This window comes from Sorex araneus, chromosome 2, assembly GCF_027595985.1.
Source record: "Sorex araneus isolate mSorAra2 chromosome 2, mSorAra2.pri, whole genome shotgun sequence".
Lineage (NCBI taxonomy): Eukaryota > Metazoa > Chordata > Mammalia > Eulipotyphla > Soricidae > Sorex > Sorex araneus.
In genome coordinates, this window is record NC_073303.1 from 202,520,058 (window position 1) to 202,533,394 (window position 13,337).

General features: G+C 55.5%; 1 protein-coding gene across 3 annotated transcripts in view; it reads right to left on the reverse strand.

Annotated features, from left to right (window-relative positions):
* DSCAM (DS cell adhesion molecule) overlaps positions 1 to 13,337 on the reverse strand; it is a 602,651-nt gene that overhangs the window by 104,584 nt on the left and 484,730 nt on the right. For all 3 annotated transcript variants that reach the window (XM_055127368.1, XM_055127369.1, XM_055127370.1), the window contains exon 16: positions 762 to 832. In XM_055127368.1, the coding sequence (XP_054983343.1) occupies positions 762 to 832 (71 nt within the window). The remainder of the gene's footprint in view (positions 1 to 761; positions 833 to 13,337) is intronic.

Here is a 13,337-nt window from a genome sequence, read left to right on the forward strand (position 1 = left end):
CCTCCATTCACGCACCAGTGATTTCGCCACTGGCAACCTCCTGAAGGAGACACCCTTGACTCTCTGGAACCCCTGACCCAGCTGAGGGCAGGTCCCCAGGCCTGGGAATGTCACCGTGCTGCCACCAAGCCAGAGAGGCAGCGAAGCTCCCTGTTGGCAAGTCCTCGGACAGCACCCCCCGACCCCCAACCCCCGGGCAGCCCAGCTTCCCGCTCCGAGACACCGATGAGTGGTCAGCAGCACTGTGCCCCTGTCTGCGGTGCCGGCAGCTGCCCGTCCCCACAGCTCCAGCCGCCTCCCTCCCAGCCTGGTCTCCCCTGAGGGCCACCTGGCTCCTGCCCCACGGGACAGGCCCCCACTCTGTCACAAGGAGTGCCTGCAGGGTCTGGCCCCCCTGTGGCTGTCCCGGGCCAGCCTTCAGCAGTGGCCGTGCTGGCCTGACCAGAAGGGAGCAGGTGGGCAACGGGCAGCCACGGTTTCTGGGGAGCCCGGCGTGGGCCTTGCTCGGCTCCAGGGAGCAAGGAGACCGCCCACCGGCCCACTGGCCACAGCCGTGGAGTGTGCTGGGGAGGGCATCACGGGGGGTTGTCACAGGAGGGGAGGCCAGAGGGGGGTGTCTTAAGGGCTTTTTAGGGACTTTGCAGAAAACAGGATTTCAGAAGGCGTCCATATCTCGGCGCTTAGCTGAGTGACCCACTCCCCACCCCCCCAGCACCCACACCCCCGCCCCCGCGTGGCACAGGAGTGCCCACGCCCCTTACCTTCCAGGTCACCCTGATGCTCTGGGACGAGATGGGCTCCAGGTGGACTTCCTGAGGGGGCCCGTCAGGAGCTGCGGAAGCAAAACCACAGGCGGCTGAGGCGGAGCCCCAGGGGCCGGGCTGCCGGGAGGGCGGCCGCCGTAGCGAGTGGCCGCAGTGTGGCTGCAGCCTCCCCTCGTCAGGGGGTCAGTGCTTTGGGGTGGCCGTGCTTCTCCAGCAGCCTTTTAGAGGGGCGTCTGGTGTGAGCAGGGCTATCAGACACCCCAAACAGCACCTCTGGCTGTTCCTGTCCTGCTCCTTCTCTTTTGGAATTTGGGGCCCTCCCCAGTGGTGCAGCACAGTGTGTGTGTGTGTGTGTGTGTGTGTGTGTGTGTGTGTGTGTGTGTGAGAGAGAGAGAGAGAGAGAGAGAGAGAGAGAGAGAGAGAGAGAGAGAGAGAGAGAGAGACTCCGTGGATGTCTGGTTCAATAACATCATGACCCGGAGGAATTAGGGCGGGGAAGAAGGAAGCCCACTGGCCACTGGCCACTGGCCTCTGACATCACTCAATCTCCTCTCTTTCCAGTAAGCATCTGGAACCCCAGGGCTGGCCATGGGGGCAGGGACAATACAGAAGGGTGGCAGAGAGCAGCTCACTGACCTAACACATCTCTGAACCCAGTTTCATCCAGTCACCATCAAGACGGACACTTCTGAAACTGCTGTGCTGTGCAGACAGTGTGGTCTTGAGATCCACCGAGAGCTCCCCTCTCCCCACTGCCCCACCACATCCCCGCCATCCCGGATTGTTTTGAAATGTGCCACTCTCACTGGTGTCTGTTTTCCATAAAATACATATCGTTTATATACAATGGAATACTACACAGCCACAAAGAAGGACAAACGCATGCAATTTGCTGCAACTTGGACGGAACTGGTCTCATGTTGAGTGAAGTAGGAGGAAAGATGAATATCAAATGTGCTTACTTATCTTCGTTGTATGGAATAATAAGGAATAAGGCTAAGGAAAGCAAAGCATGCTAGTGGGACACCTAATCACCTTGGAACCTGGACTAAGGATAAGAAGGAGAAAACCTGCAGGAGGGAGGAGGAAGAGGAGGCAGATGGAAGGAAACAGGGCTAGCGGCAAGCAAGGCCTTCAAATACTCTGGTGGTGAAGAGGTGTTGTTTAATCATATACTGAAACCATGGAACCAACAAAGCTGAAAGCAGAAAGTCAAACTACCAAACAAAACTATGCCTATCATGTTATGAAATCAACACCCCAAAGTCCATGGCTTTCCTATATACAAATAATGAAAGACATGAAAGAGATTTAAAAAAACCCTACTCATAATAGTGCCTCAGAAAATCGAGTACCTTGGTATCAGCTTAGCTAAACGTTCTTCAACTTTGTACAGATGAGGAACCTGTACAAAGAAAACTACAAAATACTACAAGAAATAAAAGAGGACACTCGGAAATGGAGACATATCCCCTGCTCATGGATCAGGAAATTAACATTGTCAAAATGACAACACTCCCCAAAGCTGCATAGAGACTCAAAGTGGTCCGTTTCATGGCACTTTTCAAATAAATAGGCAAAATACTCCTGAAATTCATATGGAACAATAACCCCCCCCCCATGAATAGCTAAACAATCCGGAGGAAAAGAAGATGGGAGGCATCACCTTTCCCAACTTCAAACTCTACGGCTAAGTGGTAGTAATTAAGACAGCAGGGTATTGGACTAGAAACAGACCCACAGACCAATGGTATAGAGTTGAATATCCTGAACAGACCCTCAAATACATGATCACTTAATCTTTGATAAAGGAACAAGAAATGTGAAGTGGAGCTAGGAAATCCTCTTCAACAAATCGTGTTGAGAAAACTGAACAGCTACGTGTAAAAAAATGAACTCAGATATTTACCTAATGCCAGGTACAAAAGTCAGATCAAAATGGATTAAAGACTTCAATATCAGACCTGAATCCATAAGATACATGGAGGAATATGTAGGCAGAACCCTCCATGACATTGACGCTAAAGGCATCTTCAAGGATGAAACACCACTGACCAAGCAAGTGGAAACAAACATAAATGGGACTACGTTAAGCTAAGAATCTTCTGTACCTCAAAAGAAACAGAGCTCATGGAATGGGAAAAATTATTTATCCAATTCCCATCAGATAAGGGGTTAATATCCAGGATGTACAAGACAGTGGTAGAACTTAACAAGAAAATACCTCCAACTCCATAAAAAAATGGGGAGAACAGAAAATTCCACAAAAAAATACAAAGGGACAAAAGGCACAAGAAAAAATAGCTTTTTAAAAAAACATTGCCAATTATTTCAAGATGCAAATCAAAACAACAATGAGATATCATCTTACACCACAGAGACTGAAACACATCAAAAAAGTACAAGAACTACCAGGTTGATGCAGATGTGGGGAAAAAGGGACTCTCATTCATTGATGGGAATGCCGGCTGGCCCAGCTTTTTTGGAAAACAACATGGACATTTCTCTGAAAGCTAGATATTGAACTTCCATATTATCCAGCAATACCATTTATAGGAATATATTCTGGGTGTGCAAGAAAGCACAGTAGAAATGGCACCTGAACTTGTATGTTCATTGCAGCACTGTTCACAACAGCCAGAATCTGGAAACAACCCGAGTTCCTGAGAATGGACGCTGGTTAAATAAACTTTGGTACATCTACACAATGGAGTACTATGCAGCTGTTTTAAAAAAATGAAGTCATGAAATTTGCTTATAAGTGGATGGACATGGAGAGTATTTAAGTGAAATGAGTCAAAGAGAGGGACAGACATAGAATGACTGCACTCATTTGTGGAATATAAAGTAACAGTTGAGACAAACACCCAAAGACAGTAGAGACAAGGGCCAGGGCGATTGCTTTATGGTTGGAGGCCTGCCTCAAGGGATGGGGGAGAAGGCAGCTGGGATAGAGAAGGGATCACTAAGTCAGTGATGGTTGGAGGGATGCTCGGGGTGAGAGATGTGTGCTGAAAGTAGATAAAGGACCAAACGTGACGGCCTCTCAGTATCTGTATTGCAAACCATAATGCCCAAAAGTAGAGTATGGGGGACATCATCTGCCATGGAGTCAGGGGGAGGGTGGGGGGGAGTGGGAGGGATACTGAGGACATTGGTGGTGGAGAATGTGCACTGGAGGAGGGATGGGGGTTTGATCACTGTGTGACTGAAACTCTAACATGAAAGCTTGTAACTGTAGCTCACGGTGATTCAATTAGAAAAAGAAAAAATGCCTGTCAAGGAGCAGGTGTGGGGGTGGGAGGGTAAGTGGGGGCATGTTTGGAGGGAAATTGGCGCAGCAGAGGGGACTAGAGTTGGAATCCTGTGTGTCTGAAGCCCAGCTATGAATACCCTTGTAAATCATGGTGCCTAAGTAAAAGATACATTGTAAAAAATTGGTGTGTTATTCCCAGGTGCTTGACATTGGGGGAGAAAATAGGAGAACAGGAATAACAGAAGATAAGATCTACCTGAGGGAACTAGGTGGGGCAGAGAAGCTGAGACAAACAGGAGGGAGCGGGTGGTGGAACTGTTTGCAGTGGAAAGCCAGGACCTCAGGCCCAGCTCGCTCTCTCTCTCTCTCTCTCTCTCCTCTCTCTCCTCTTCTCTCTCTCCCCTCCTCCTCCTCTCTCTCCTTCTCTCTCCTTCTCTATCTCTTTCTCTCTCCTCTCTCCTCTCTTTCTCTCTCTCTCCTTTCTCTCCTCTCTTCCTCTCTCTACTTCTGTCTCCTTCTGTTTCCTTCTCTCTCTTCTCTCTCTCTTCCTCTCTCATCCTCTCTCCTCTTCTCTCTCCCTCCTCCTCCTCTCTCTCCCTCTCTCTCCTTCTCTCTCTCTTTCTCTCTCCTCTCTCTCCTCTCTTTCTCTCTCTCTCCTTTCTCTCCTCTCTCCTCTCCTCCTCTCTCTACTTCTGTCTCCTTCTGTTTCCTTCTCTCTCTCTTCTCTCTCTCCTCCTCCTCTCTCATCCTCTCTCTCCTCTTCTCTCTCTCCCCTCCTCCTCCTCTCTCTCTCCCCTCTCTTCCTCCTCTCTCTCCCTCTCTCTCTCCTTCTCTCTCTTTCTCTCCTCTCTCTCCTCTCTTTCTCTCTCTCTCCTTTCTCTCCTCTCTCTCCTCTCCTCCTCTCTCTACTTCTGTCTCCTTCTGTTTCCTTCTATCTCTCTTCTCTCTCTCCTCCTCCTCTCTCATCCTCTCTCTCCTCTTCTCTCTCTCCCCTCCTCCTCCTCTCTCTCTCCCCTCTCTCCTCTTCTCTCTCTCTCCCCTCCTCCTCTCTCTCTCCTCTCCTCCTCTCTCTACTTGTTTCCTTTTGTTTCCTTCTCTCTCTTCTCTCTCTCCTCCTCCTCTCTCATCCTCTCTCTCTTCTCTCTCTCCCCTCCTCCTCCTCTCTCTCCCCTCTCTCTCCTCTTCTCTCTCCCCTCCTCCTCTCTCTCTCTCCTCTCTCTCCTCTTCTCTCTCTCCCCTCCTCCTCCTTTCTCTCCTTCTCTCTCTCCTTCTCTCTCCTTCTCTCTCTCCTCTCTTTCTCCTCTCCTTTCTCTCCTCTCTCTCCTTCTCTCTCTACTTCTGTCTCCTTCTGTTTCCTTCTCTCTCTCTTCTCTCTCTCCTCCTCCTCTCTTATCCTCTCTCTCTCCTCTTCTCTCTCTCCTCCTCCTCCCTCTCTCTCTCTCTCTCTCTCTCTCTCTCTCTCTCTCTCTCTCTCTCCCCGGCCCTCTCTCTCTGTGGGAGGGAACCAAAGATGGGGACCCCATGAACAACTCAGAGCTGCCTGGCACGGTGATGTTTACAGAAATGGATTAGAATGGAGAGGGTGAGGGAGGACGGGGAGTCAGTGGGTGGGTCCTTAAAGGGGGCCCAGGGAGAATTCTTTGAAAAGATAACATCTAAGCAGAGTAATAAAGGAGGGGATAGAACATTCTAGAACATTCCAGTCTAATCCCAGAACATTTCAGAGAAACCAGAAATGGCGTTCAGGGCATAAAGAAGAAGGAGCAAGGAGGCCTGAGAGGGTTTCCATTAACGGAGGTGCCACCAGGGGCTCAGGTGGGAACACCTGTGTTTCTCCTCGAGACAGCGCTGGCTGCCACCTCCATGCCTACACCCAGGTCACTGCTGCCTGTGGCGCGTCAAGGCCTTTCTTCCTCCAGTCCTCACCCAATGCGCTTTCCTGAGGCCCAGTCACCCACAGACAGCCACCGGCTGAGCCTTCCCCCGTCCCCCACCCCACTCTGCTGGCCTGTGCAAGCAGGAGCTTTCAGGAACTCGCACCGAGTGTGGACAGACTGGCAAAGGACCCGGCCAGCCCCCCGTCGCGCTCACAGCCCCGTGTGACACGTGACTGTCGGGGCACAGTGGTACCAGGTGCCGGGCCTCGGGCAGGCTGTGGAGAGACACGCCCGCCAGGGTCCAGCTGGGCACCGGGCATTCCTCTGGCTTCCCCTTCAGTTCTCTGTGGTGACTTGGTTCCTTCTACTGGGGTTCAGGACAGGCCCGGGGCCCCCGGGGGAGCTGAGGAGGGACAGTGTCTGCTCTGGGGCTGTTTTCTGAGGTCAAGGGGGTGATGATGCACTTGGGCATTGGCACACAAACATACAGCAGGTGTGGAGGAAGAGGCCGCCCCGGCCTGCAGGAGAGACTCTGTGGTATGGACGCACCAAGTGTGAGAGAAGACGCGACAGGAAGCCCCACATGCTAACCCGAAGGAGCAGACCCAGGGGCTGAGCCTGGCCCCTCGCTCCGCTGAACTGTCTGAGGGGCTGGTAGGACACTGAGGCCTTGGTCTGAGGGATGGACACTGAGGCCTCGGTCTGAGGAAAGGACACTGGAGCCTCTACCTGTGCGATGGACACTGAGCCCTCTGCCTGTGGAAGGACACTGAGGCCTTTTCCTGTGAGATGGACACTGAGCCCTCTGCCTGTGGAAGGACACTGAGGCCTCTGCTGTGAGACGGACACTGAGGCCTCTGCTGGGAGACGGACACTGAGGCCTCTGCGGTGAGATGGACACTGGGGCCTCTGCCTGCGAGATAGACACTGAGGCCTCTGCCTGTGAGATGGACACTGGGGCCTCTGCCTGTGAGATGGACACTGAGGCCTCAGACTGTGAGATGGACACTGAGGCCTCTGCCTGTGAGATGAACACTGGGGCCTCTGCCTGTGAGATGGACACTAGGGCCTCTGCCTGTGAGATGGACACTGGGGCCTCTGCCTGTGAGATGGACACTGGGGCCTCTGCCTGTGAGATGGACACTGGGGCCTCTGCTGTGAGATGGACACTGGGGCCTCTGCCTGTGAGATGGACACTGGGGCCTCTGCCTGTGAGATGGACACTGGGGCCTCTGCCTGTGAGATGGACACTGAGGCCTCAGCCTGTGAGATGGACACTGGGGCCTCTGCCTGTGAGATGGACACTGAGGCCTCTGTCTGTGAGATGGACACTGAGGCCTCTGCCTGTGAGATGGACACTGAGGCCTCTGTCTGTGGAAGGACACTGGGGCCTCTGTCTGTGAGATGGACACTGAGGCCTCTGCCTGTGAGATGGACACTGAGGCCTCTGCCTGTGAGATGGACACTGGGGCCTCAGCCTGTGAGATGGACACTGGGGCCTCTGCCTGTGAGATGGACACTGGGGCCTCTGCCTGTGAGATGGACACTGAGGCCTCTGCCTGTGAGATGGACACTGGGGCCTCTGCTGTGAGATGGACACTGGGGCCTCTGCCTGTGAGATGGACACTGAGGCCTCAGCCTGTGAGATGGACACTGGGGCCTCTGCCTGTGAGATGGACACTGGGGCCTCTGCCTGTGAGATGGACACTGGGGCCTCTGCCTGTGAGATGGACACTGAGGCCTCAGCCTGTGAGATGGACACTGGGGCCTCTGCCTGTGAGATGGACACTGAGGCCTCTGTCTGTGAGATGGACACTGAGGCCTCTGCCTGTGAGATGGACACTGAGGCCTCTGTCTGTGGAAGGACACTGGGGCCTCTGTCTGTGAGATGGACACTGAGGCCTCTGCCTGTGAGATGGACACTGAGGCCTCTGCCTGTGAGATGGACACTGGGGCCTCAGCCTGTGAGATGGACACTGGGGCCTCTGCCTGTGAGATGGACACTGGGGCCTCTGCCTGTGAGATGGACACTGAGGCCTCTGCCTGTGAGATGGACACTGGGGCCTCTGCTGTGAGATGGACACTGGGGCCTCTGCCTGTGAGATGGACACTGAGGCCTCAGCCTGTGAGATGGACACTGGGGCCTCTGCCTGTGAGATGGACACTGAGACCTCTGCCTGTGAGATGGACACTGAGACCTCTGCCTGTGAGATGGACACTGAGGCCTCTGTCTGTGAGATGGACACTGAGACCTCTGTCTGTGAGATGGACACTGGGGCCTCTGCCTGTGAGATGGACACTGAGGCCTCAGACTGTGAGATGGACACTGGGGCCTCTGCCTGTGAGATGGACACTGAGGCCTCTGTCTGTGAGATGGACACTGAGACCTCTGCCTGTGAGATGGACACTGAGGCCTCTGTCTGTGGAAGGACACTGGGGCCTCTGTCTGTGAGATGGACACTGAGGCCTCTGTCTGTGAGATGGACACTGAGACCTCTGCCTGTGAGATGGACACTGGGGCCTCTGTCTGTGGAAGGACACTGGGGCCTCTGTCTGTGATGGACACTGAGGCCTCTGTCTGTGGAAGGACACTGAGGCCTCAGACTGTGAGATGGACACTGGGGCCTCTGCCTGTGAGATGGACACTGAGGCCTCTGTCTGTGAGATGGACACTGAGACCTCTGCCTGTGAGATGGACACTGAGGCCTCTGCCTGTGAGATGGACACTGAGGCCTCTGTCTGTGGTAGGACATTGAGGCCTCAGCCTGTGAGATGGACACTGGGGCCTCTGCCTGTGAGATGGACACTGGGGCCTCTGCCTGTGAGATGGACACTGAGGCCTCTGTCTGTGGTAGGACATTGAGGCCTCAGCCTGTGAGATGGACACTGGGGCCTCTGCCTGTGAGATGGACACTGAGGCCTCAGCCTGTGAGATGGACACTGAGGCCTCTGTCTGTGGTAGGACATTGAGGCCTCTGCTGTGAGACGGACACTGAGGCCTCTGCGGTGAGATGGACACTGGGGCCTCTGCCTGCGAGATAGACACTGAGGCCTCTGCCTGTGAGATGGACACTGGGGCCTCTGCCTGTGAGATGGACACTGGGGCCTCTGCCTGTGAGATGGACACTGAGGCCTCTGTCTGTGGTAGGACATTGAGGCCTCAGCCTGTGAGATGGACACTGGGGCCTCTGCCTGTGAGATGGACACTGAGGCCTCAGACTGTGAGATGGACACTGAGGCCTCTGCCTGTGAGATGGACACTGGGGCCTCTGCCTGTGAGATGGACACTGAGGCCTCTGCCTGTGAGATGGACACTGGGGCCTCTGCCTGTGAGATGGACACTGAGGCCTCTTTCTGTGAGATGGACACTGGGGCCTCTGCCTGTGAGATGGACACTGAGGCCTCTGACTGTGAGATGGACACTGGGGCCTCTGCTGTGAGATGGACACTGGGGCCTCTGCCTGTGAGATGGACACTGGGGCCTCTGCCTGTGAGATGGACACTGGGGCCTCTGCCTGTGAGATGGACACTGAGGCCTCAGACTGTGAGATGGACACTGGGGCCTCTGCCTGTGAGATGGACACTGAGGCCTGTGTCTGTGAGATGGACACTGAGGCCTCTGTCTGTGAGATGGACACTGAGGCCTCTGCCTGTGAGATGGACACTGATGCCTCTGCCTGTGAGATGGACACTGGGGCCTCAGCCTGTGAGATGGACACTGGGGCCTCTGCCTGTGAGATGGACACTGGGGCCTCTGCCTGTGAGATGGACACTGAGGCCTCTGCCTGTGAGATGGACACTGGGGCCTCTGCTGTGAGATGGACACTGGGGCCTCTGCCTGTGAGATGGACACTGGGGCCTCTGCCTGTGAGATGGACACTGGGGCCTCTGCCTGTGAGATGGACACTGAGGCCTCAGACTGTGAGATGGACACTGGGGCCTCTGCCTGTGAGATGGACACTGAGGTCTCTGTCTGTGAGATGGACACTGAGACCTCTGCCTGTGAGATGGACACTGAGGCCTCTGTCTGTGGAAGGACACTGGGGCCTCTGTCTGTGAGATGGACACTGAGGCCTCTGCCTGTGAGATGGACACTGAGGCCTCTGCCTGTGAGATGGACACTGAGGCCTCTGTCTGTGGTAGGACATTGAGGCCTCAGCCTGTGAGATGGACACTGGGGCCTCTGCCTGTTAGATGCACACTGGGGCCTCTGCCTGTGAGATGGACACTGAGGCCTCTGTCTGTGGTAGGACATTGAGGCCTCAGCCTGTGAGATGGACACTGGGGCCTCTGCCTGTGAGATGGACACTGGGGCCTCTGCCTGCGAGATAGACACTGAGGCCTCTGTCTGTGAGATGGACACTGAGGCCTCTGCCTGTGCGATGGACACTGAGGCCTCTGTCTGTGGTAGGACATTGAGGCCTCAGCCTGTGAGATGGACACTGGGGCCTCTGCCTGTGAGATGGACACAGGGGCCTCTGTCTGTGATGGACACTGAGGCCTCTGTCTGTGGAAGGACACTGGGGCCTCAGCCTGTGAGATGGACACTGGGGCCTTTGCCTGTGAGATGGACACTGAGGCCTCTGCCTGTGAGATGGACACTGGGGCCTCTGCCTATGAGATGGACACTGAGGCCTCTGTCTGTGAGATGGACACTGAGGCCTCAGCCTATGAGATGGACACTGGGGCCTTTGCCTGTGAGATGGACACTGAGGCCTCTGTCTGTGAGATGGACACTGAGGCCTCAGCCTATGAGATGGACACTGGGGCCTCTGCCTGTGAGATGGACACTGGGGCCTCAGCCTGTGAGATGGACACTGAGGCCTCTTCTGTGAGATGGACACTGAGGCCTGTGCCTGTGAGATGGACACTGAGGCCTTTGTCTGTGGAAGGACACTGGGGCCTCAGCCTGTGAGATGGACACTGAGGCCTCTGCCTGTGAGATGGACACTGAGGCCTCTGCCTGTGAGATGGACACTGAAGCCTCAGCCTATGAGATGGACACTGGGGCCTTTGCCTGTGAGATGGACACTGAGGCCTCTGTCTGTGAGATGGACACTGAGGCCTCAGCCTATGAGATGGACACTGGGGCCTCTGCCTGTGAGATGGACACTGGGGCCTCAGCCTGTGAGATGGACACTGAGGCCTCTTCTGTGAGATGGACACTGAGGCCTGTGCCTGTGAGATGGACACTGAGGCCTTTGTCTGTGGAAGGACACTGGGGCCTCAGCCTGTGAGATGGACACTGAGGCCTCTGCCTGTGAGATGGACACTGGGGCCTCTGCCTGTGAGATGGACACTGAGACCTCTGTCTGTGAGATGGACACTGAGGCCTCAGCCTGTGAGATGGACACTGGGGCCTCTGCCTGTGAGATGGACACTGGGGCCTCTGCCTGCGAGATAGACACTTAGGCCTCTGTCTGTGAGATGGACACTGAGGCCTCTGCCTGTGCGATGGACACTGAGGCCTCTGACTGTGGTAGGACATTGAGGCCTCAGCCTGTGAGATGGACAATGGGGCCTCTGCCTGTGAGATGGACACAGGGGCCTCTGTCTGTGATGGACACTGAGGCCTCTGTCTGTGGAAGGACACTGGGGCCTCAGCCTGTGAGATGGACACTGGGGCCTTTGCCTGTGAGATGGACACTGAGGCCTCTGCCTGTGAGATGGACACTGGGGCCTCTGCCTGTGAGATGGACACTGAGGCCTCTGTCTGTGAGATGGACACTGAGGCCTCAGCCTATGAGATGGACACTGGGGCCTTTGCCTGTGAGATGGACACTGAGGCCTCTGTCTGTGAGATGGACACTGAGGCCTCAGCCTATGAGATGGACACTGGGGCCTCTGCCTGTGAGATGGACACTGGGGCCTCAGCCTGTGAGATGGACACTGAGGCCTCTTCTGTGAGATGGACACTGAGGCCTGTGCCTGTGAGATGGACACTGAGGCCTTTGTCTGTGGAAGGACACTGGGGCCTCTGCTGTGAGATGGACACTGAGGCCTCTGCCTGTGAGATGGACACTGGGGCCTCTGCCTGTGAGATGGACACTGAGGCCTCTGCCTGTGAGATGGACACTGAAGCCTCAGCCTATGAGATGGACACTGGGGCCTTTGCCTGTTAGATGGACACTGAGGCCTCTGTCTGTGAGATGGACACTGAGGCCTCAGCCTATGAGATGGACACTGGGGCCTCTGCCTGTGAGATGGACACTGGGGCCTCAGCCTGTGAGATGGACACTGAGGCCTCTTCTGTGAGATGGACACTGAGGCCTGTGCCTGTGAGATGGACACTGAGGCCTTTGTCTGTGGAAGGACACTGGGGCCTCAGCCTGTGAGATGGACACTGAGGCCTCTGCCTGTGAGATGGACACTGGGGCCTCAGCCTGTGAGATGGACACTGAGGCCTCTGTCTGTGAGATGGACACTGAGGCCTTTGTCTGTGGAAGGACACTGGGGCCTCAGCCTGTGAGATGGACACTGAGGCCTCTGCCTGTGAGATGGACACTGGGGCCTCAGCCTGTGAGATGGACACTGAGGCCTCTGCCTGTGAGATGGACACTGAGGCCTCTGTCTGTGGAAGGACACTGGGGCCTCTGTCTGTGAGATGGACACTGAGGCCTCTGCCTGTGAGATGGACACTGAGGCCTCTGCCTGTGAGATGGACACTGAGGCCTCTGCCTGTGAGATGGACACTGAGGCCTCTGTCTGTGGTAGGACATTGAGGCCTCAGCCTGTGAGATGGACACTGGGGCCTCTGCCTGTGAGATGGACACTGAAGCCTCAGCCTGTGATGGACACTGAGGCCTCTGTCTGTGGAAGGACACTGGGGCCTCTGCCTGTGAGATAGACACTGAGGCCTCTGTCTGTGAGATGGACACTGAGGCCTCAGCCTATGAGATGGACACTGGGGCCCTGCCTGTGAGATGGACACTGGGGCCTCAGCCTGTGAGATGGACACTGAGGCCTCTTCTGTGAGATGGACACTGAGGCCTCTGTCTGTGAGATGGACACTGAGGCCTCTGCCTGTGAGATGGACACTGAGGCCTCTGTCTGTGGTAGGACATTGAGGCCTCAGCCTGTGAGATGGACACAGGGGCCTCTGTCTGTGATGGACACTGAGGCCTCTGTCTGTGGAAGGACACTGGGGCCTCAGCCTGTGAGATGGACACTGGGGCCTTTGCCTGTGAGATGGACACTGAGGCCTCTGCCTGTGAGATGGACACTGGGGCCTCAGCCTGTGAGATGGACACTGAGGCCTCTTCTGTGAGATGGACACTGAGGCCTGTGCCTGTGAGATGGACACTGAGGCCTCTGTCTGTGGAAGGACACTGGGGCCTCAGCCTGTGAGATGGACACTGAGGCCTCTGCCTGTGAGATGGACACTGGGGCCTCAGCCTGTGAGATGGACACTGAGGCCTCTGCCTGTGAGATGGACACTGG